Consider the following 26,133-nt stretch of genomic DNA (forward strand, 5'->3'; position numbering starts at 1 on the left):
AGACACGCCCAACATTCTTGATCTTTTCCTAACCTCCAACCCTTCTGCTTACTCTGTTAAACTTTCCTCTCCGTTGGGCTCCTCCGACCACAATCTAATTTCCGTTACCTGTTCTATCACTCCAGTGCAGCCTCAGGACCCGCCTAAGCGGAGGTGCTTCTGGCATTTTAACTCTGCTAAGTGGGAGGAACTAAGGCAGTACTATTCTGATTTCCTTGGGATGATTATTGTTTTCATGTCAGAGATCCTTCTCTTTGTGCCGAGCGCATAACAGAGGTGATTATCTCTGGCATGGAGCTATACATTCCTCATACTTTCTCTAACCCTAAAGCTAAAAAGCCTTGGTTTAACTCTGCTTGTTCTCGTGCTGTCAATGATAGAGAGGCGGCTCACAAACGGTTCCGTAGCCATCCAACTGCTGAAACTCATGCCCTATATATTTCTGCCCGTAATCATGCCAAATCTATTCTCCAACTTACTAAAAACTCTTTCATCAATAGAAAATGTCAAAGTCTTTCCAATTCTAACTCCTCTCGAGATTTCTGGCATCTAGCCAATAATATCTCTAACAACTTTACTTCTTCGTCTTTCCCTCCTTTACTTCATCCAGATGGCTCTACAGCTGTCTCTTCTTTTCTAAAGCTGAACTCTTCGCTCAAACCTTTGCTACCAACTCAACTTTGGATGATTCTGGGCATATTCCTCCTACTCCTCCACCCTCTGACTACTTCATCCCTAAAATTAAAATTCTTTATAAAGACGTTTTCCTGGCCCTCTCTGGCCTTGATTCTCGGAAGGCTTACGGTCCGGATGGAGTCCCTCCTGTTGTTCTCAAAACTGTGCTTCCGAACTCGCTCACTGCCTGGTCAAACTCTTTCATCTGTGTCTCTCTACTTCTATTTATCCTTCTTGCTGGAAGTTTGCTCACATTCAACCTGTCCCTAAAAAGGTGACCACTCCAATCCTTCTAACTACCGCCCTATAGCTTTGATTTCCTGCCTTTCTAAAGCCTTTGAGTCTATCCTTAATAGGAAGATAATGAGGCATCTATCAGCTCACAACCTTCTCTCTGATTGCCAGTATGGTTTCCGTAAAGGCAGATCTACTGGTGATCTTCTTACTTTCCTAACTGAATCTTGGTCATCCTCTTTTAGGGACTTCGGTGAAACCTTTGCTGTCGGCCTTGACATATCGAAAGCCTTCGATAGAGTCTGGCACAAATCTTTAATTTCTAAACTACCCTCCTACGGATTCTATCCTTCTCTCTGTACCTTCATCTCCAGTTTCCTTTCCGATCGTTCTATTGCTGCTGTAGTAGACGGTCACTGTTCTTCCCTAAAACTATCAACAGTGGTGTTCCACAGGGTTCTGTCCTATCACCCACTCTCTTTCTATTATTCATCAATGATCTCCTAAATCTGACTCAATGCCCTATCCACTCCTATGCTGATGATACCACCTTGCATTATTCAACAGCGTTCAACAGACGCCCAACCCAACAACAATTAAATGACTCAAGGCGAGATGCTATAGGACGCCTAACTTCTGATCTTTCACTTGTTTCTGATTGGGGCAGAGAAAACCTGGTTTTGTTCAATGCCTCAAAAACTCAATTTCTACAACTATCTACTCGACATAACCTTCCAGACAACTATCCTCTCTTCTTCAATAACACTCAACTTCCCTCTCCTCTACATTAAACACACTCGGTCTATCCTTCACTAAAAATCTAAACTGGAAATTTCACATCTCTACTCTTGCTAAATCAGCTTCCAAGAAGTTAGGTGTCCTGTGGCGTCTTCGTCCATTTTCTCTCCCTCCCAGCTGCTTGCTCTGTACAGGGCCTTATCCGCCCGTGTATGGAGTATGGCTCTCATGTCTGGGGGATCCACACACAGCTTTACTAAACAAGGTGGAATCTAAAGCTTTTCGTCTTATCAACTCTTCTCCTCTAACTGACTGTCTTGATTCTTTAAGTCACCGCCGCAATGTTGCATCTTTATCTGTCTTCTACCGCTGTTTTCATGCTGTCTGCTCTTCTGAACTTGCTAACTGCATGCCTTCCCCCTCCTGCGGCCTCGCTGCACAAGACTCTCTACTTCTTCTCATCCCTATTCTGTCCATCTTCCTAATGCAAGAGTTAACCAGTATCTTCACTCCTTCATTCCCTACACTGGTAAACTCTGGAACTCTCTACCTGTGTCTGTATTTCCACCTGCCTATGACTTAAACTCTTTCAAAAGAGGAGTGTCAAGACACCTCTTACGTTAACTGGACCCTCCTTTTAGATTTTTTTGTTTTTTCTCTTTCTCCTACTTTCCTCTTAACAGGGCCTGGCAACCAGCGGGATTTTTTTTTTCCCAACACTTTGTTTTCCCTTGGCCAGTGCCCTTGTAATGTAAAAAAAAAAAAAAAAAAAAAAATTTTAAAATCAAATCCGAGTAATGTGGCTAGCTCCGCGAGACGGCCTCCAAGCGAAGGCAACCTCACATTATGCATACACTTATATAAATACATAATTAACAGAACCGGAGAGAGAGAGAGAGAGAGAGAGAGAGAGAGAGAGAGAGAGAGAGAGAGAGAGAGAGAGAGAGAGAGAGAGAGAGAGAGAGAGAGAGAGAGAGAGAGAGGTAGGTAGGTTTACTGATAGTGAGTGCAGTGCCAAGTGGAAACAAATTTATACTTGCCGAACTCAATCCCATCGACTTCAGTATAGCAGTTCTCAATGAAGTTTACAGTAAGTTGAAATCTATGAACGGAATTGTTATATTACACTGAAAGTATGGAATTGCTCGCCAAGCGTATATTGATTAGGAATAGACAAGCACCTGTGTACACTGTCACAAAGGTGCTGGGTACAGGTGTTCCATGACGCGGACATATATTGCGACACTCCACCAGTAAAAAAAAAAAAAAAGAGAGAGAAAGAAAGAAAGAAAAAAGGATTCATGTGGCAGAAATAATTTTTGCTTTCACCTGCGGTCAATGTTCGTTTGGTCACTTTGTATTTAACTAAACATCTATTTTTTTTTCCATTACAAATCATTCCTCTTAATTTCTCATTTAATAAATTTAGTGATAGATATAAAATATGCAAGTAATGATTCCTAATTTTTAAGAGCCATTCTTTATTTCTTCATTTTCATCCACTTCAGCAACATCATCAACAGGTAAAGAAATCATCATTAATATCATCAGCACTACTCATACTTCCACCACCACCATCACCACCACCACCACCACCAACAACAACAGCAACAGCAACAGCAACAACAACAAAAACAAAAATGACAATAACAATAGCAACACAACAACAACAACAACAACAACAACAACAACAACAACAACAACAACAACAACAACAACAACAACATATCGTCATCCCAACAACAAACAGTTACAACATCCGCAATAAAATCCGTTCCAAATCAACAACTAAAATAATGATAATAACAATTTGTCTAATCTTCTTTTAAAGTTCCCTATTGACTCAACACTAACAACATGATTACTGAGTCCATTCCATTCATCAAACACTCAATTAGAAAACCAGTTCCTTCCCATTATTTTCCTGAACTTAAATTTCTCAAGCATTATTTTATTCTTTTTTTTTTTTGTGTGTGTAAGAGGGAAAGACTGGCCAAGAGCAACAAAAAAAATGATAAAAAGACCCACTCAGTTGCCAGTCCCCTTACAGTTTACAGTATCTAAAGAGTTAGCCAAAGGACAGGAATAGATGTCTTGAAATCCCCCTCTTAAATGAAGTCTAGTCATAGGAAGTTGGAAATACAGACACAGGCAAGGAGTTCCAGAGTTTATCAGAGAAAGGTATGAATGTTTGGACCCATTATTTCTGGTTTTCTCCTGACTATTAATCCTAAGAATTTTGCCACACACACACACACACACACACACACACACACACACACACACACACACACACACACACACACACACACACACACACACACACACACACACACACACACATACATTTCCAATATTACGTAATATGTATATCAGATACTTATGGCTATACCAACAAGAGCTCATTCCTATTCAAAGAACGGTGAGTAAGAACTCTAAGCTTTTTTTCGTAAAGGGGAACGATTGGCAAGGTGACTAGCAGATGATCGGAGAAACACACACACACACACACACACACACACACACACACACCTGCCAAAGCGAAACAGTATGTATACATTCATTCAGTCACACTTCGCCAACACCCATTACCGCCATCCGCCGCTACCGCAGTTTCAGGTGCACAAGGAGAGTCGCCTTTCGTTCCCTATAGACTCCATTCAGGTTTTTTACTTCGTTACACAGGATCTTTCTTTTTTATTATATCATAAGGACTCTCTCTCTCTCTCTCTCTCTCTCTCTCTCTCTCTCTCTCTATATATATATATATATATATATATATATATATATATATATATATATATATATATATATATATATATATATATATATATATATTTATCTATCTATCTCATCTATTTACAATATTGCATATCTTGCTATCTTACTTTCACGCTATCTGGTCTTTTGCCTCTGCTAACTGTATGCTTTCCCTCCTCCTGCGGCCTCCTTGCGCAAGACTACTTTTTCTCACCTCTATTCTGCCCACCTCCTAATGCAAGAGCTAACCGGTACTCTCAGTCTTTCATTCGTTTCACTAGTAAACTGTGGAGCTCCCTACCTGCTTCTGTATTTCCCCTTACCTATGACTCTTTCAAGAGGTTTTCAAGACACTTCTGTAATTCTGGATAATCCTTTGGGTCTATACTCTTAACGGACTAGCACTTCAGTGGATTCATTTCTTTTCTGTAGCCCTTGTGCCTACAGCCCACCTTACCTAAAATAGTATGCTAGATCATAACTACAGTTCACACAGAACCCTTTATGTATATTATGTTTACGGAAGTCTGTAAAAGAAAATAATAAATTCACAGTATTGATTGCCCCCTGAGTTCAGCGGGAGACTTCACGGGACTCACAAAGCATCGCAGGCTGTCAAGTGAAGTGCTGCACTCTGCATTAAGGTACAAACAATCGCAAGAGCAAGTTGGTTTCCTAAGGACTAAAATCAGTAAAAGGCAAGTGTGTCTCAGTCTGCCAGCACAATCAGCTGGAGTTATCCTGCGTGTGACATAACGCTTAACTGAGGTTCAATATAGTCAGATTTATAAGCTTTCGAGATGAGCAGATGTGTGGTACCATAGTAAATGTTGCAAATTCCTTACAAACGGGCCACAGCTCGCTTGTGACTTTGAGCTGAAGATAATTCCTCAAACGCTACTCAACAGCCTGGCTGGGGCAAGCTGCATCTGAAGAAGGTGGCCGTGGCTGTTCATCATAATGACGTCAAGACTTACTTGTTTTTTTGCTCTCCTAACATCAGCATTGTTATTGATAATATGTTATTCATTTTACCAAAAGAACTACCTTCAATTACTATCACAAAAGAGTTACACAAGAACTGGCTCAAGAAACGATAATACTATCAAACCAGACTTTCTCAGGAAGGTATCTCTTCCCAAGGAGAAAAAATTCCTCCTCATTCCTGCGGCAGGGAAACGTCCTCGACCGTCGTTTGTTCCAGTCAGTACGAACGAAGAAGAGTGTCTGCCTTTCTTCAAAGACCTGCGTGTTGTGACTGTCCCTGAGAAAGGTGAGTGAGGCATGGAGAATTTCTTTTTATTTAAGAGTGACACTTATATGCAAATCCTAAAAGAACTATAAAAAATCATCATATGCTGGAGGATGTTTTAAAACCTCCTTCTTGAAAGCGTTGAAGTCATAGGAAGTACATAAGGAGGTATAGAATCCAGGAATTGATGACTAATAAAATCAGTTAACTCTTTTATTAAAGAGATGAACAGAATGGGAGTGGGAGAAAGTAGAAAGTCTTGTCTAGCGACGCCCCATAGAGGAGAGACATGCAGTTGCTAAGATGAAAAGAACATTTAGTGTGAAAATAAACATCATTATATAAATCAGAGAGGGTGAATACAGTCTGTTAGAGGAGAGGATATGATAAGGCCGAATACTTTTGATTCCACCCTATCTAGACCAGCAGTGTGAGCAAACTCCCTACTCCCTTCCGGCCTTCCCACCACTTTCTAAATATGTGAAGCTTACTCCGTACAGACTCCCTTCCGTAAAGTTAGTATACGATAATGAAAAAAAAACTAACGGAGATGACTCTGAAAGTCTAACTTTATAGTTGTTTTTATCTAGAGATAAGATGTGAAGTTTCTATTTCTTTTTTTTTTTTTTTCTTCGTCCCCCAACTACTAATTCTGTACAAGGGCATTATTTTGCCAATATAAGGAGCATGCTCCACATATACGAGTATACAGAGATGTTCCACACATTCAGATTTTTTCTTTTATAGGATGAAGTAAAAAACTTTTTTGTCTTATTAACTCCTCTCTTCTGAGTGACTAGTTCAGCCTCTTTCTCATCGCCGTAATATTGCATCTCTTCCAGTCTTCTACCGCTATTTTTATACCAATTACTCTTCTGATCATGCCTCCCATCCTTCCGCCGCCTCGCTGCACAAGAATTTCTTCTTCCTCTCACTATCTATATTCTATCCACCTCTTTAATGCAAGAGTTAACCAGTACTCTCAATCATCCATCCCTTTCTCTGGTAAACTCTGGAAGTCCCTGCCTGCGTTTGTATTTTCACCTATCTATGACCTGAACTCATTATGAAAGATGTTTGAAGACTTTTATCCGATTTTCTATTTATTCATTTATTTATCTATTTTTATTTTTTTGGCTAACTCTCTCGACTCTGTTCGGGAACCGGCACTTCAGTGGCCCTTTTTTTTATCATTTGGTTGCCCTTGGCAGGTTTCTCTTCTACATAATATATATATATATATATATATATATATATATATATATATATATATATATATATATATATATATATATATATATATATATATATATATATATATATATATATATATATATATATATATATATATATATATATATATATATATATATATATATATATATATATATATATATATATATATATATATATATATATATATATATATATATATATATATATATATATATATATATATATATATATATATATATATATATATATATATATATATATATATATATATATATATATATATATATATATATGTGTGTGTGTGTGTGTGTCTGTTTATTTATCTATTCATTTAATAATTTATCTATATGTCTATTCATCAATTCATTTATTTGTTTACCTATTTCACTTCATTTCTATTTTTCTATTATTCATTTACTTAACTTTACTATTTTTTACACAAAGTATAAAATGAGATTACCGTAAGTAATTGAAGTTATGCATTACAGATTGTGAACAGCCTCATGTCTTAATGACCCAAGGAGGTCGCCTTGGAAACAAGTTGTGCCAGTACGCCAGCGTATACCTCCTACGTTATTTGTACGGCATTAGGGTTAGTAGACACGCCAGCAGTTAATGTAGCGTAAGTTTTGGCTTTATAATATAGAGTGTAACCAACTGCCCTCTTTCTATATGAAAAAAAAAAAACACTTCTCCCTAAAACACCTACCGTAATTGAAGTGTTCAGCGGTGGAGTAGCAGGGTAAAAACAATTACAGTAATGTATTCAAGTTTCATCTCACTTGATTTCTTATATTTTCTCTCGCTACTGTTCACATTGTGATATATGCAGCGGGATTTTCCTTTCATTGAAAAAGAGGACAATTTTGCTGGTATTATTGTACAGAGAGCTAATGTATTGGATGAGCCAAGGTGTTGTGTTTTGGCTGGAACACTTGAAGGCGAGTTAAATACACTGCTGCGCTTTTTTCGTTAGTCAGGAGAGAGACAGGACTTCAGGGATCTATAGGGAGGAGAGAATAGTCAAATAAAGAAAAGTAACCAGCTTAGTAACTGCGAAGAATAGTTTAAGTGTGTATTACACGAACTACAGAAGTATTTTAAATAAGATAGATTTTCTTAGAGGAGCAGCTTGTGTTGAAAATTTTGATATAATTGCGTTAACAGAAACCTGGTTAGATATGTCAGGGAGGATATTTGATCAGGAAGTGAAAATTGATGGTTATACACTTTTTCACAAGGATAGGGAAAACAGAAGAGGGGGAAGAGTTGCCTTGTACGTTAAGGACACACTGCAATGTTGCATAAACAACAGAATTAAGACAGACAGCAAAACAGAGTTTCTATGGGCAGATATTAAGGACGGGTCTCAATCAGTAGTAATAGGTTTAGTGTACAGGCCACCTAATGCTTCAAACCAAGTAAAGTCTTTACTATGGGAGGAAATAAATAGAGCAGTCAGGTACAGTTAGGTATGTGTGGTAGGGGATTTCAACTATAAGAATGTTGATTGGAGATTGATGGTGGGTAACAGGGATGCAGAAGATATTATCAGAGTCATTCAGGATCATTTTTTTAAAGCAAGTCATTTTAGAAGCCACACGGGGAAATAATATTCTAGATTTAATTCTGACAAACAGGGAAGAGGCGGTTACGCTAGGTAACAGTGATCACAACGAAATACGGTATACATTGAAATGACATGAAACATTTAAAAAAAAGAACAATAAGAAAGTACCTGACTTCAGGAAGGCTAATTTCGAGGGCTTAATGGGGTATTTACAAGGAGTCGACTGGCTGGCAAAGGACAGGCAGGGAAAGTCAGGAGAAGAGAAGGAAGAGGAGAGAGAGAGAGAGAGAGAGAGAGAGAGAGAGAGAGAGAGAGAGAGAGAGAGAGAGAGAGAGAGAGAGAGAGAGGACAGGGTAAGAGAAATCTAGGGCAGCTGAGGGTTGGTGAGATGTATAGCCACATTCTTAATAAATTACATAGGGGTCACATAGCTAACATTCCGTATAAAACAATAAAATCACAAAGCAACAACCCTAAATGGATGACAAACAGATTAAAGCGATCCATAGGGCAGAAGAGGGATATATATAAGAGGTTAAAGGCAGGAGATGAGGTTTTAAACGCACTATACAATTAATTAGTAAGAACAATTAAAAGGTTAACGAGGAAAGCTAAAACAGAATATGAGTTGAGGGTAGCCAGCCAAGCAAAGAGGGAACCCCAAGGGATTTTTTTCAGATATATAAAACGAAAAGCAGAGAAGAAATAGATCCCTTAAGGACAGCAAATGGGGAGATGGTCAGTTCTGCGGTAGAGAGTAGTAGAATTATGAACGAGTACTTTTTAACTGTCTTTTTTTTCACCCAAGAGAACACGTAGGAAGTCCCAGATAGCGAACAGATTTTCAGGGAAGAGGAAAGTGAAAAGCTGACAGATATTCATATAACTAAGCTGATGGTAGAACAGGAGATAGATAAACTAAAGAAATTCAAGTCACCAGGACCTGAAGAAGTATACCCAAGTGTGCAAAAGGAATGCAAGGAAGTCATCAGTAAGCCATTAACGGTACTTTTTAGAATGTCACTGGAGTCAGGTGAGGTACCAATAATGTGGAGAGAAGCTAATGTGGTTCCCATATATAAGAAGGAAGATAAAACCCTAACGTCTAATTACAGGCCTGTCAGCTTAGCTTCAGTTGTGGGTAAATTGATGGTATCAATAATAGCGAAAAACATTAGGAAACACCTAGACAAACACGGCTTGATAAATCAAACACAGCATGGATTTACGAACTTGTTGAATTTTTATAGTAAGATTTATGAGGCGGCAGATAAGGATGATAATTATGACATTCTATACTTAGATTTCAATAAAGCCTTTGACAAGTTACCTTGCCAGAGTCTCTTCAGAAAGGTTAGAGCGCACGGTATAGAGAGAATAGAATATTAGGCTGAATTAAAGCGTGGTTAAACGATAGGCGACAGAGGGTAGCAATTAATAGATCTAATTTCGAGTGGAGTGAAGTAATTAGTAGGGTGCCACAGGGCTCAGTTTTAGGGCTATTATTATTTTTAATATATAATAATGACTTGGATAATGGAATTAGCAGTGACAGTAAATTTGCAGATGACACAAAGATAAGTATAGATTAATCAAATCCGATTCGGATGCCATTGCCTTGCAGGCAGATTTGAATAGGATGAAAGAATGGACAGATAAATGGCAAATGCAGTTCAATATTAACAAGTGCAGGGTACTGAGCGTAGGTAAAGATAATCCACACAATAGGTACACGATAAATAACGAGGTACAAGGAGGTTCCAAGTATGAAAAGATTTAGGAGTCACAGTTAGCTCCGATCTCTGTCCAAGGAAGCAATGAATTGAGGCCAGGAATAAGGCGAATAGAGTACTAGGATTCATTTTTAGAAGCGTTATAAGCACAAGTCCTGAAGTAGTACTAATATCATACTTGGCGCCGGTCAGGCCACATCTTGATTATGCGGTACAATTCTGGTCCCCACATTATAGGAAGGATATAGCTCTATTGGAGTCAGTGAAAAGGAGAATGACTAAAAAGATACAGGGAATGAGGATATTCCCTATGAAGCGAAAGTGAAGAAACTCAACCTGATAGAAGTATGTAAGTGGTATAAGGATTTTAACAAAGGTGACATGAACGAAGTTCTTAAGATCAGTGGCGAGGACAGAATCAGAAATAATGGTTTAAACTTGAAAAATTCAGGTTTAGGAGTGAAATGGTAAGAAACTGGTTTTCAAACAGAGTGGTTGATGAATGGAACGGTCTCAGTGGTCATATGGTGAGAGCTGAGTCAACAGGGAGTTTTAAAAAAAGATTAGATAAGTACATGGATGGGGATAATAGATCGACTTAAGTAGCTTTAAACACACAGGGACTGCCACATGTAGGCCTGGTGGCCTCTCGCAGCTTTCCTCTTTTTTTTTATGTTCTTATGTTCTTATTAGAACTCACAGATCCACCATATTTCATTTCGGTTAATCAGCAAAATACTGTTTCACAACAATCTACTTGAAGAAACACTCAAAGCAGCAATAAGAAATATGGCTAGTGACATGTGTGATGTGAGTCGTGGGATCAGGCAGACGTCCACGCGTAGGTTCGAATCCCATATCATACCGCTTTGAAGCTATGCCATTTGTCGAGTGGTTTAAAGTTACCTACATGTCACCATGATACCCAGGTTCTAGGTGGTTACACCAAAGATGCGCTTGGGTGGTGATATGAGCCCTAATATGGGTACCATTATAAACAAAATTGCCTGCGCCACTAATGGGCGAAAGTTTAACAGCGCTTCCCACATATATTCTTTCAAGAATGCTATACAGGCGCTATAGGCCACAAAAAAAAAAAAAAAAAAAAAAATATATATATATATATATATATATATATATATATATATATATATATATATATATATATATACATTCAGCCTGTTCCTAAAAAGGGTGATCGTTCTAACCCCTCAAACTACCGTCCTATAGCTTTAATCTCTTGCTTGTCTAAAGTTTTTTAATCTATCCTGAATAGGAAGATTCTCAAACATCTGTCACTTCACAATCTTCTGTCTGATCGCCAGTATGGCTTCCGTCAAGGTCGCTCTACTGGTGATCTGGCTTTCCTTACTGAGTCTTGGTCATCCTCTTTTAGAGATTTCGGTGAAACTTTTGCTGTTGCGTTAGACATATCAAAAGCTTTTGATAGAGTCTGGCATAAAGCTTTGATTTCAAAACTGCCCTCTTACGGCTTCTATCCTTCTCTCTGCAACTTTATCTCAAGTTTCCTTTCCGACCGCTCTATTGCGGCTACTGTTCTTCTCCTAAACCTATTAATAGTGGTGTTCCTCAGGGTTCTGTCCTGTCACCCACTCTCTTTCTATTATTCATTAATGACCTTCTTAACCAAACTTCTTGCCCTATCCACTCCTACGCTGATGATACCACCCTACATCTTTCCACGTTCTTTCAGAGACGTCCAACCCTTCAGGAAATTAACAGATCACGCGGGGATGCCACGGAACGCCTGACTTCCGATCTTTCTAAAATTTCCGATTGGGGCAGAGAAAATCTAGTAGTTTTCAATGCCTCAAAACTCAATTCCTCCATCTATCAACTCGACACAACCTTCCAGACAACTATCCCCTCTTCTTCAATGACACTCAACTGTCTTCCTCTTCCACAATGAATATCCTCGGTCTGTCCTTTGCTCATAATCTTAACTGGAAACTTCACATCTCATCTCTTGCTAAAACAGCTTCTATGAAGTTAGGTGTTCTGAGGCGTCTCCGCCAGTTTTTTTCGTCCCTTCAACTGCTTACTCTGTATAAGGGCCTTTATCCGTCCCTGTATGGAGTACTCTTCGCATGTTTGGGGGGTTCCAGTCACACAGCTTTGCTTGATAGGGTGGAATCGAAAGCTCTTCGTCTCATCAACTCCCTCCTCTGACTAACTGTCTTCAGTCTCTTTCTCACCGCCGAAATGTTGCATCCCTTTCTATATTTTATCGCTATTTTCATGGTAACTGTTCTACTGATCTTGCTAACTGCATGCCTCCCTCCTCCTGCGGCCACGCTGCACAAGGCTTTCTTCTTCCTCTCATCCCTATTCTGTCCAACTCTCTAATGCAAGAGTTAACCAGTACGCTCAATCATTCATCCCTTTCACTGGTAAACTCTGGAACTCCCTCCCTGCATCTGTATTTCCAAATTCCTACAACTTGTCTTCTTTTAAGAGGGAGGTATCGAGGCATTTGCTCCCCTAATTCTGGCTGACGGTTTTGGCACTTTTTCTACTCTTTGGAGAGCCAGCGCTCAAGTGGGCTTTTTCTAACTTCCTTTTTTTTGCCCTTGGCTGGCCCTCTTCCCTACGTAAAAAAAAAAAATAAATAAAATAAAATATATATATATATATATATATATATATATATATATATATATATATATATATATATATATATATATATATATATATATATATATATATATATATATATATATATATATATATATATATATATATATATATAAAGTGCCTAGCCAGCAGATTATCTGAGATGGCACTATGCACTTTCACTTAAGGTGGTTTACCGATCGTTATTTATTTACCTTTTTTTTTTTCGTTTCAATCAGCAGACGATGATGTAGGGAAGAACACACAAAGATTGAGACTCTCTCTCTCTCTCTCTCTCTCTCTCTCTCTCTCTCTCTCTCTCTCTCTACATCTAGCAGTTTTAATCAATTACTTACATAAAAGAATCACATCGACGTTCTCTTTTCAGGTGTCCATACCACAACGAATGCACGATTATCTCAGTACAATATTCAAAAACATAACGCTGCCTGCACAAAACACATGCTTCACCAATCAAACAGAAAAAGTGAAATTTGTTACAGTGTACATGGAGCTTTACACAGCCGCCTCCCAAGCCAGGGCCAAAGCCACAGACAACAACATTAGGGAACCGCTACTCAACGCCTCCTACTATGTCCGCAACAACCCAGGGCCACGATCTCTTCTGATGGCCCACAGAGATCTAATACGCTCTCTTCTCGTATTTCGGGAAGAGATTGTGAACCAGGCCATAGATAACATCAACCAAGCCCTCAGCACATTCAACGCTACTTACCACCGACGAAGCTTCTCTGTAGTCACTGTCCACGTTCGTCGGACAGACTACACAGGATACATTGGTAGAAAATTTAACCTAATGCAACTTGACGAGCTATACTTCAAAAAAGCATTCGAATTCTACAAGGAAAGGTGATTTTTTTTCTTATTTCTTTATACCTTTTCTTTCTCTTTTCAACACCAGACAGTTTAGATGTATGATAATTTCTCAGAAAATATAATTTGTCAGGGACAAGGTTTCATTGTTGCTTCATTCACTATACTGTTGTTTAGAATACTGAGATCATTTATTCCATAACCATACAGGTTGCCGCAACCCGTGTTTCTAGTGTTGAGTGACGACCGAGAGTGGTGCAGGCGAAAGCTGCAGGCCAAGGACGTGATAGTCATTGGTGAGCCATTGATAGACTCCATTATTGTAAACTATACAGTCCATTACTTAAAGACTACTCACTGCCTACATGAGTCCTTTCAAGTGTGTTGCGCTTTATTGTGTTTTGGTCCTTTAGTTAAATTGCAATACTCATTGAAAACCTGTTGTACTGTGCCTTGGTTTCTGTCAAGGAGGTTGTATTGAAGAAAGCGGCAAGAGCCCATCCCTCTGTACTAAAAAAGTGAAGCCAGTAGGCGGAGTTTATGAGGCGAAGGGCGGAGCTTGCGATCGCAACTTACACCCAAAACATTGCCCTCTCCCGTGTCAAGCAATGGGAAATTGCCACTTTCTTTTTCATTACTAGAAAACTGATGGTTTGACTTATGTAAACCACATTATAGTTTCCTAAATATGTCATGTTGACGTGTTATTAACGGTGTTGATACAAAATAGCTACAATATTAAAAGAAATGTAACAGGCCGCTTTCGAGAGAAATTAAGGCAAAAGATTGTTCTTTCTCGTTTATCAATTCATTACATGGCAAAAAAATCAAACTGTGAAGTAATATTTCAGTGAGTGATGCTTTTTCCATTGCCCTGCAGTGACATGAAATCACACATAATTCCAAATAAAAGCTATAAAGAGAGAGAGAGAGAGAGAGAGAGAGAGAGAGAGAGAGAGAGAGAGAGAGAGAGTATTTGACGTGTTAAGTAATTGCTAGACCAAGAAAAATCAACCTTCAAGCCAACTTTCATCTGATATACATTTTTTTCATCTTTCATTTAAATGCACATATCTACATCTATACATGCACATGTGTATTCACATGTGTACATGATCTTGTTCAGTCATACATTTTCCCAAAAGACAGCTTCCCACCAAAGCTGGAAAACACTGTATTATCACATTTGTATGTACGATTTACCGTCTAAATCTTCGTGGCTCAGTATGCCACGACAATTGCGAGTTTATTAAGATCACATATATAGTAGGCAGCCTCAAAACATGGGCATTAGACGGAAAAAAAAAAGGAGCGTAACTCGGGGGTTCCGATATATTTTCAATGGGCGGTCAGCAATGTTTTGGGTTTAAGAGGGGGGTAGGAGCAGCAGCGGACCAATAGCGCGCTGGCTTCCCTTTTGTGACATCATGCTGCCTTCTGTTATTCAACATCCTTGGTTTCTGCCCTCCACACACCAAGTAGCGCCTTGGTTACATCACTGACATCCAAATGCTATAGTCACCACCTGTCTCTGTTTTCAGCCAAAGCATCGCCGACCGTGGACATGGCAGTAATGAGCCTCGGGGACCACCACATCACCAGCTATGGCACCTACAGCTTCAGTGGCGCCTTGCTGGGTCACGGACACATCACCCATCCTATCGGACACAACACCAAGTACAATCTCGCTGACTGTGTGGACTCGGATTTCTTTCATCACATTTCAAGAGACAAGACTTACAAAGTAGACAATTCAGAGGTGGTGATTTCATAGAGACTTTAGCTGCGCCTGAAAACATAACTAATAGGAGTACGAACTAGGAATGAGCTGGGGACTACAGATGCAAATTCATGTCAGCGCTTGTATAAGTGAGAGGGGGAGGGAAAGGGTGAGGGTTTGATCGTTGGAGGAAAGAAACCTACAAGAGGATGGAGGAGGATGTGTCATGAAGTTCATCCTACGCTTATGTACCCCGACTTGTAATGTCTGGCATTATAGTAGTAGTAGGCTAGTAGCAGCAGCAACAGAGAGAGAGAGAGAGAGAGAGAGAGAGAGAGAGAGAGAGAGAGAGAGAGAGAGAGAGAGAATTTTAATTCATTTTTCCTCCTCCTCCTCCTCCTCCTCCTCCTCCTTCTTCTCCTTTTTCTTAATGGATAGAAATTAACTGTATTGAAGAGGATCACCAAATATTGAATAATATTACTTCCATTAATTTCAAAATCATCTATTGATTGATTGATTGATACATTTATTGTTGAATTGATAAATAAATACAACAAAGGAGGAGGATGGACCTTGCCACCCACCCCCTGGGCAAAGACTTAAGGTTAAAGTATCAAAAATATAACACTAGACAGTATACATAACAAGAATACAAGTACTTCAATAAATAAATACAGATATTGCACACCTTATTGCCTGAACATCCTATTATTTGTTAGTACTGTAGTAGTAGTAGTAGTAGTAGTAGTAGTAGTAGTAGTGACTAGTAGACTACTACTACTAGTAGTAGTAGTAGTAGTAGTAGTAGTAGTAGTAGTAGTAGTAGTAGTAGTAGTAGTAGTAGTAGTAGTAGTTCCCTCCTACTTTCTCTATTCTCATTTTCATTCTAAAGCTGGATGTTGCGTCTATGTACGCAACGATTTAACTTGCTCTCGTGCCCACACTCTTGAATCTTCCTAGTTTTCCACCATCTGGCTTCGATTTAACAGTCACTCTCAAACTAAATTGATCTGTGCTGTTTATCTCTGCCCTAACTCTTCTGACTATAGTAAATTCTTCGACTTCTTAACTTCCAAAGTGGAGCTCATTCTGTCCCTCTACCCTTTCGCAGAAATTTCCATCCTTGGAGATTTCAATGTTCACCACCAGCTTTGGCTTTCATCTCCCTTCACTGACCATCCTGGTGAACTAGACTTCAACTTTGCCTTCATCCATGACATAGAGCAACTGGTGCAACACCCTACTCGTATTCCTGACCGTCTTGGAGACACGCCCAACATTCTTGATCTCTTCCTCACCTCTAATCCTTCTGCTAATGCTGTCACCCTTTCATCTCCGTTGGGCTCCTCCGATCACAATCTCATTTCTATATCTTATCCTATTTTTCCAATCCCTCCACAGGATCCCCCAAAGCGAAGGTGCCTCTGGCGTTTTGCCTCTGACAACTGGGGGGACCTGAGGAGGTATTATGCTGATTTTCTCTGGAATGATTACTGCTTCCGTGTCAGAGACCCATCTCTTTGTGCTGAACGCATAACAGACGTGATAGGCATTCATTCCTCATTCTTTTTCTCAATCTAAACCTTCTAAACCTTGGTTTAACTCAGCCTGTTCTTGTGCTATACATGACAGAGGGGTTGCCCACAAAAGGTACTTAAGCCTTCCATCTCCTGAATCTCATGCACTTTATATCTCTGCCCGGAATCATGCCAAGACTGTTCTTCAACTTGCCAAACACTCCTTCATAAATATAAAATGTCAAAATCTTTCAAACTCAAACTCCCCTCGAGACTTCTGGCATCTAGACAAAAACATCTTGAATAACTTCACTTCTTCATCTTCCCCTCCTTTATTTCATCCTGATGGCACCACTGCCATCTCCTGTCTCTAAAGATGAACTCTTCTCTCAAACCTTTGCTCAAAACTCCACCTTGGACGATTCTGGGCTTGTCCCTCCCTCTCCTCCTCCCTCTGACTATTTCATGTCTACAATTGAAATTCTTCGTAACGATGTTTTACATGCCCTCGCTGGCCTAAACCCTCGAAAGGCTTATGGTCCTGATGGGGTACCTCCTATTGTTCTCAAAAACTGTGCTTCCGTGCTTGCACCTACCCCAGGGCTCATAAGGATTCAAAAGAGTCCACGAAGATCTATGGATCCTTATGAGCCCTGGAGTAGTCCTGTGTGGGTATCACGGGCGTAGTAGCTGGCCGGTCTTCCTCAAGAAGGCACAAGTAAGGCGAAGGACAGCAGGTTGCCAGGAGGGGTGGACGCCTGAGGATGCCAGGAGGGTGAGCAGGTCGAGTGTTGTGATGGCAAGGGCGGAGAGCCGGGAGCGTATTGCAGTATGTTGAGAGTGGAAGTGTGGGCATTAAAGCAGGAAATGTTCCATGGCATCAGGGATAGTCCTACACCAAGGGCAGAAGGGGTCATGAGACAGACGTAAGCAGTGCAAGTGAGGAGTATGGTGTGGCCTAGGTGGAGGCGGGCACAAAATGCATATATATATATATATATATATATATATATATATATATATATATATATATATATATATATATATATATATATATATATATATATATATATATATATATATATATATATATATATATATATATATATATATATATATATATATATATATATATATATAAACATGTTTCATTTGCTTTATAAGTTCATAACCACGAGAGAATGAAGGGAAAAATATGGGGTGGGGGGGGGGAAGCAAGGGAGAAATCTTCTTAAGTTACTCCTGGAAACGTTTTCTATGAAAGTTCTCGCTTCGAACAGATGGCAGCACCGTCGCTGTCCTCCAAACTTTAACCCACACCACAACTTCCTCTCTGTATCTTCCTTGAGTGGAAGTGTGGGCTGTGGAGCAGGAAATGTTCAGTGGTCTCAGGGGTCGTCCTATACCAAGGGCAGAAGGGATCAGGAGACGGACAAAGGCAGTGCAAGAGAGTACCGAGGGTGGTGTGGCCCAGGCAGAGGCGGGGATGGCTGCTGTGGCTTGCGTTACTTCTCCTGTTTGAATCTTGTAATGACGCTCGTCCTTCCCCTGTTGATTGACGCCCCCCCCCCCAATCCCTTTCCCTTCTGCTGCCTGCAATCTGCACACCATCTCTTGGTAGCTCTGTTCCCTAGTCAATTCCTCCATCCCTCCCATTGAACCCGTATATCCTCTTAGTATAGAATTCTTGGTGTGGGTGTGCAAGCATTTGTGTGAGACGGAGGAGCGCTGGTTGAATCTGTTTAGCCTAGGATGGCGGAGTTGATCACCACCAGCTACATTTTACAGGAGTTCCGCCTGTATTCTCTTCTCTGTATAGCATGAATGAGGTGTGAGTGTTGGTTAGGGTGCTTCGATGATTGCTCTAACCAATGCTATCCTTTATAATGATAAAAGGTGCTGTGTGAACTTCGTGATAGTGGAATGAATGTGACATGTGAATGGTTGAGAGAGAGTGCGGTGGTGAACAGCACAAGGGGAAGTGCTGTGGCCGTTGGGCAGTTGGAGCCTGGCCGCACACGAGGGAAGACATTTTTTTTTTTCTTATTTATACCATATGGGTTTTTCACGGGAATTTATGGGCTAAAGGGGATACTGTTTAGGGTACCTCCTATCTCAAATCCCACCGGCTAGGAAACCGTTGCCCCGAGTGAGGGACCCCTACCTACACTCGGACTGTGGACAGGATTCGAACCCGTGCATGGTTCCACTGTATTCGTTGTACTCTTCTGTGTTCTTTGTGGCGAATAAACCAGAAAAGAAGGTGCCTCTGCCTGTCTTTCCTGACCTGAGTGAGCACCTGAGTCTAACTGTTAAGTCCAACTGCCATGATATCCTGGTTGTGGCCCACGAGACCTGGCGGAGAAGGGAGCCACGAGAAAGTGACCTGCACCCCGGTGGTGAGGACAGCAACAGCAATACTGGTGTCAGGACTCAGGAGTAGCATAACATTATTAATATTATTATTATCATTATCATCATCATCGTTATTGTTGTTTTTATCATTATTATTATTATTATTATTATTATTATCATTATTATCATCATTATTATTACAAGTAATTATTATCAATTATTATTATTATTGTCATCAACCCGCTTCGAAAGTGTTTCCCAGGAATCAGAGGCTAACAGGCTAATTTTTCCAAAATATCTCCTCCTGTCTCTTGTCCAAGGGATGGAAAGGTGGGGAAGAGGCCAGCAGGCCTCTCTCTCTCTCTCTCTCTCTCTCTCTCTCTCTCTCTCTCTCTCTCTCTCTCTCTCTCTCTACTACTACTACTACTACTACTACTACTACTTCTACTACTACTACTACTATTACTACTACTACTACTACTACTACTAAAACTTGTGGTGTTTCTGGAGTAGAAAGCACTACTTTATCCCAAGGCTTTACTTCACATTAAACCAGAGCTACACTCCCTGTACAGTAGGCAGGCTGGAGCGAACTGCAATCTTTAAGGACCAGTGACAAACACAGAACGAGACAGCGAAATAATAGTATCAAGAAGCAGTATGAACAGTTCAGATCCCTCAATATGGGAACAGTAAACAAAATAATCGAAATACATATATGCGCTACCTATGTACATTTCCCATATCACACTACTTCTATCACTACTACTACTACTACTACTACTACTACTACTACTACTACTACAACTATATACTACTACTACTACTACTACTGCTACTACTACTACTACTACAACTATATACTACTACTACTACTACTACTACTACTACTACTACTACTACTACTTTTTTATGCAAAGGGAAGCCAGCCAAGGGCAACAAAATATTGAAAAAGGCCCACTTTAAGTGCTGGTTCCCTTCAAAATTAGTAAGAAAATGTCTTGAAACCTCCCACTTAAAAGAAATCAAGTCGTAGGAAGACGGAAATACAGAAGCAGGCAGGGAGTTCGAGTTTATCAGAGAAAGGTATGAATGATTGAGAGTACTGGTTAACTCTTGCGTTAGGGACTTGGACAGAATAGGAGGTGAAAAGAAGAGCGAGACCGCAGGAGGAAGGGAGGCATGTAGTTAGCAAGATCAGTAGAATAGTTAGCATGAAAATAGCGATAAAAGATAGAAAGAGATGCAACATTTCGGCGGTGAGAAAGAGACTGAAGACAGTCAGTCAGAGGAGGGGGAGCTGTCGAAACGAAAGGTCTTTGATTCCACCCCATCTAAAAAAAAAAAACTGTGATTGGAACCCTCCTCCCCTCCAAACATGCAAAGAGTACTCCATACAGGGGCCGATAAGCCCTTTGTACAGAGTTAGCAGTTGGAAAGGCGAGAAAAAATGGTGGAGACGTCGTAGAAAGCCTAACTTCATAGCTGTTTTAGCAAGAGATGAGATGTGAAGTTTCCAGTTAAGATTATGAGTAAAGGACAGACTGAGGATATTCAGTGTAGAAGAGAGAGACAGTTAAGTGTCATTGAAGAAGAGGGGATAGTTGTCTGGAAGGTTGTGTCGATAAATGAAGTTTTTGAGGCCTTGAAAACTAGTAAGTTTTCTCTGTCCCAATCAGAAATCTTAGAAAGATCAGAAGTCAGGCGTTCTGTGGCGTCTCTGCGTGATCTGCTGACTTCCTGAAGGGTAGATCGCCTCTAAAGAACGTGGAAAGATGTAGGGTAGTATCATTGGCGTAGGAGTAGATAGAGCAAGAGGTTTGGTTAAGAAAATCATTAATGAAAAACAGATGGCTGATATGCCTTGCGCTCTTCCCGTGACTGACTGACTGTTTGAATCAAGGAAGATACAGAGAGGAAGTTGTGGTGTGGGTTAGTTTGGAGGACAGCGACGGTGCTGCCATCTGTTAGAAGCGAATACTTTCATAAAAAACGTTTTCAGGGTAACTTACTTCCTCCCCACCCCCTATTTTCTCCTGCATTCTCTCGTAATTATGAACTTATAAAGCAAATAAAACATGTTATATATATATATATATATATATATATATATATATATATATATATATATATATATATATATATATATATATATATATATATATATATATATATATATATATATATATATATATATATATATATATATATATATATATATATATATATATATATATATATATATATATATATATATATATATATATATATATATATATATATATATATATATATACACGCTACGCTTTCTGCCCGCTTCCGCCTGGGCCACACCATACTCCTCTTACGTCTGTCTCGTGACCCCTTCAGCCCTTGGTGTAGGACTACCCCTGATGCCATGGAACATTTCCTGCTTCAATGCCCACTCTTCCACTCTCAACATACTGCACTATGCTCCCAACTCTCCGCCCTGCCCATCACAACACTCGACCTGTCCATCCTCCTGGCGGCCTCAGGCGTCCACCCTTCTTGGCAACCTGCTGTCCTTCACCTTACTTGTGCCTTCTTGAGAAAGACCGGCCAGCTACCACACCTGTGATACCCACACAGGACTACCCAGGGCTCATAAGAATCCAAAAGAGGCCACGAAGATCTATGGATACTTATGAGCTCTGGGGTAGTCCTGTGTGGGTATCACAGGCGTGGTAGCTGGCTGGTCTTCTTCAAGAAGGCACAAGTAAGGCGAAGGACAGCAGGTTGCCGGGAGTGGTGGATGCCTGAGGCCGCCAGGAGGGTGAGCAGGTCGAGTGTTGTGATGGCCAGGGTGGAAAGCTGGGAGCATAGTGCAGTATGTTGAGAGTGGAAGTGAGGGCACTGAAGCAGGAAATGTTTCATGCCCTCAGGGGTAGTCCTACACCCTACATTCGACCTGCCCACCCTCCTGGCGGCCTCAGGCGTCCACCCCTCTCGGTAACCTGCAGTCCTTCACGTTCGTGGCCCTAATCAACAACAAAAACAAGCTTGTTTCATATTCCTACATATAGTTGTAAATAATATAACAATATAACCTTTAACTTATCTGAATGACCATAAACAATGATTGGTTGAAAACTCGATAATATGCTTTGAAATGTACGGAAACTCGAGTTACGTACAAAATCGACTTACGTCATGTTTCAGGAACGTAACTCTGACGTAAACCGAGACCTTACTGTATACACAGTCCATCCATCCCTCTCTCTCTTGTATTTTGTCAATCACTCTTGAATAAAAGCTCAGTAGATTTGTTACACATGACCTCCCTTTCCTAAAGCCAAATTGATGATCCGATAATAACTTATGATCCTCCAGGAACCATATCCAATATTTCTTTATCACCCTCTCACAAATCTTACCGACCACACTTGTTAAAGACACAGGTCTATAGTTAAGAGGCTCTTCTTTACTGCTTCCCTTATAAATGGGCACCACTTCAGCTCTTTTCCACTCTACCGGTACTTCCCCAGTTTCTAATGAGCACCTTACAATATCATATAATGGATCTATCAATTCTTCTCTACATTCCTTCAATAATTTGCCTGAAACTTCATCTGGTCCCATCGCTTTATCTTCTTTAAGTTCCTCCAACATTTTATATAACTCCTTTTTAGGTATCTTAATGTCATCCATGTACAAATTTCCTTCTACATTCTGAGGCTTTACAAACATTGTTTCTTTAGTAAATACTTGTTGAAACCTATTACAAAAGGAAAGTAGTTCAGAAGAACATGAAGACACTGATCCAGAGTTTAGAGATGCAACTGATGAGAGAAATCCATACTACCCCAGCCAAGAAGACATCAATGACCTGATCAGAGATCTTGGCCTCACGAAGTCAAATGGCGAGCTTTTAACGTTGAGACTCAAGCAGTGGAATTTGCTAGATGAGAGTGTGCACATATCAGGTCAGAGAAAGCGTCACTAGCATTTTTCAATCTTTTTCACTCGTCAAGATGAGCCTTGCTTTTGCTTTCTAATGTGTCTATTGTCTCACTGGTGTAATTTTAGAATAAATAAATGCTATTATTGCACTATATGTCGTTTTGTATCTACTTTGTTCAAGTCAAACTTCAAATTTGCCACTTTGTCCCTATGAGAAAGGGTAAATTTAAAAAATGTCATTATCCTGGACACAAAAGCAAAATTGGAAATGAATATAAGTATTTTTTCATGTTTTCTAGACATAAGCAAATAAGAAATAAGTTTCAACTCAAGAACAAAACCTTTGTTACACGGTGATAGTAGTAGTAGTAGTAGTAGTAGTAGTAGTAGTAGTAGTAGTAGTAGAAGAAGAAGAAGAAGAAGAAGAAGAAGAAGAAGAAGAAGAAGAAGAAGAAGAAGAAGAAGAAGAAGAAGAAGAAGAAGAAGAAGAAGAAGAAGAAGAAGAAGAAGAAGAAGAAGAAGAAGAAGAAGAAGAAGAAGAAGAAGAAGAAGAAGAAGAAGAAGAAGAAGAAGAAGAAGAAGAAGAAGAAGAAGAAGAAGAAGAAGAAGAAGAAGAAGAAGAAGAAGAAGAAGAAGAAGAAGAAGAAGAAGAAGAAGAAGAAGAAGAAGAAGAAGAAGAAGAAGAAGAAGAAGAAGAAGAAGAAGAAGAAGAAGAAGAAGAAGAAGAAGAAGAAGAAGAAGAAGAAGAAGAAGAAGAAGAAGAAGAAGAAGAAGAAGAAGAAGAAGAAGAAGAAGAAGAAGAAGAAGAAGAAGAAGAAGAAGAAGAAGAAGAAGAAGAAGAAGAAGAAGAAGAAGAAGAAGAAGAAGAAGAAGAAGAAGAAGAAGAAGAAGAAGAAGAAGAAGAAGAAGAAGAAGAAGAAGAAGAAGAAGAAGAAGAAGAAGAAGAAGAAGAAGAAGAAGAAGAAGAAGAAGAAGAAGAAGAAGAAGAAGAAGAAGAAGAAGAAGAAGAAGAAGAAGAAGAAGAAGAAGAAGAAGAAGAAGAAGAAGAAGAAGAAGAAGAAGAAGAAGAAGAAGAAGAAGAAGAAGAAGAAGAAGAAGAAGAAGAAGAAGAAGAAGAAGAAGAAGAAGAAGAAGAAGAAGAAGAAGAAGAAGAAGAAGAAGAAGAAGAAGAAGAAGAAGAAGAAGAAGAAGAAGAAGAAGAAGAAGAAGAAGAAGAAGAAGAAGAAGAAGAAGAAGAAGAAGAAGAAGAAGAAGAAGAAGAAGAAGAAGAAGAAGAAGAAGAAGAAGAAGAAGAAGAAGAAGAAGAAGAAGAAGAAGAAGAAGAAGAAGAAGAAGAAGAAGAAGAAGAAGAAGAAGAAGAAGAAGAAGAAGAAGAAGAAGAAGAAGAAGAAGAAGAAGAAGAAGAAGAAGAAGAAGAAGAAGAAGAAGAAGAAGAAGAAGAAGAAGAAGAAGAAGAAGAAGAAGAAGAAGAAGAAGAAGAAGAAGAAGAAGAAGAAGAAGAAGAAGAAGAAGAAGAAGAAGAAGAAGAAGAAGAAGAAGAAGAAGAAGAAGAAGAAGAAGAAGAAGAAGAAGAAGAAGAAGAAGAAGAAGAAGAAGAAGAAGAAGAAGAAGAAGAAGAAGAAGAAGAAGAAGAAGAAGAAGAAGAAGAAGAAGAAGAAGAAGAAGAAGAAGAAGAAGAAGAAGAAGAAGAAGAAGAAGAAGAAGAAGTAGTAGTAGTAGTAGTAGTAGTAGTAGTAGTAGTAGTAGTAGTAGTAGTAGTAGTAGTAGTAGTAGTAGTAGTAGTAGTAGCACGAGCAGAGGGCAGAGAGCGCAAGTACAAGCGGAGAGTGAAGAGCATAAGCACAAGCAAAAAGTGGAGAGCAGGAGCACAAGCAGAGACCGCGAGCAAGAGCAGAGAGAAAAGAGCATGAGCATGAGCGGAGAGCAGAGATTGAAGAGTATAAGTGCTAGTGGAGAGCTTGAGCACCAGTTGAGAGAGCAAACACAAGTGGGCAGAGTAAGCACAAGCAGAGATGTGAGCAGAGTATGAGAAAAAAGACAGCAAGTGAAAGAGCGGATTGTGTGAGCGGAAAATGAGGAAAAAAGTATGTGATAGAATGGATTTTTATTTTGAAGTGTTTGCTCTCCACTCTTTCACTCTGTTTTTCAAATTTTTGGTGTTTGTGGTCTTCTACTCATGATTTGGAAATCTGCTCAGAGCAGGAGTGGATATACAAGCACTCTTGCCCACCTCTGGTCATCTCATTTGTTTCTAAAGTTGAGATCTTCTTTCAAAGTCTTGTTAAAAACTTTACCTTGGATGATTTGAAGAGCTTGTTCCTTTCTCTCCTTCATGTTATCTATTAAAACCCTTCCCAAAGATGTTTTTCATGTTCTTCCTTGTAAGGCTTATGGAGCTGATGGAGTCACTCCTAATGTTCTCAGAAACTGTGCCTCCTTGCTTGCACCTTGCCAAGTCAAACTCTTTCAACTCTGTCTATCAACATTTACCTTTCCTTCTTGCTGGAAGTTTGCCTACATTCAGCCTGTTCCTAAAATGGGTGACCATTCTAATCTCTCAAACTACCATCTTTGCTAACTAATGTATTTTCTGCCCATCTAAAGTATTTTTCTTTTAATCTATCCTCAATAGGAAGATTCTTACACATTTATTACTTCACAACATTCTTTCTGATAGCCAGTATGGTTTTCGTCATGGCCACTGTACTATATGGTGGCTTCCAGAGATTTTGGTGAAACTTTTGCTATTAATGTAGCCACAGCCTTCTAAGGAATTATCCCCTTTTCTTCAATGACACTCAGCTGTCCCCTTCTACACTTAACAAACAATGTTGTTCATATATATAAGGGAGAAATAAACTGTATATCAGGTGAAAGGTTGACCTTTCCTTACTAATAATTAGTTCAGATTAATCTCAAATACAATAACTAGATACATACTGACCAGCCTG

General features: G+C 39.5%; 1 protein-coding gene across 3 annotated transcripts in view; it reads left to right on the forward strand.

Annotated features, from left to right (window-relative positions):
• Positions 1–15,951, forward strand: part of LOC123505333 (monocarboxylate transporter 2-like) — a 29,522-nt gene extending 13,571 nt beyond the window's left edge. For all 3 annotated transcript variants that reach the window (XM_045256525.1, XM_045256527.1, XM_045256526.1), the window contains 4 exons: positions 7,384–7,487; positions 13,221–13,702; positions 13,877–13,962; positions 15,208–15,951. In XM_045256525.1, the coding sequence (XP_045112460.1) occupies positions 7,384–7,487; positions 13,221–13,702; positions 13,877–13,962; positions 15,208–15,440 (905 nt within the window). In that variant the 3' untranslated portion in view covers positions 15,441–15,951. The remainder of the gene's footprint in view (positions 1–7,383; positions 7,488–13,220; positions 13,703–13,876; positions 13,963–15,207) is intronic.
• The last annotated feature ends 10,182 nt before the right edge of the window (positions 15,952–26,133 follow it).

Source organism: Portunus trituberculatus, chromosome 18 (genome assembly GCF_017591435.1).
Source record: "Portunus trituberculatus isolate SZX2019 chromosome 18, ASM1759143v1, whole genome shotgun sequence".
Taxonomy (NCBI): domain Eukaryota; kingdom Metazoa; phylum Arthropoda; class Malacostraca; order Decapoda; family Portunidae; genus Portunus; species Portunus trituberculatus.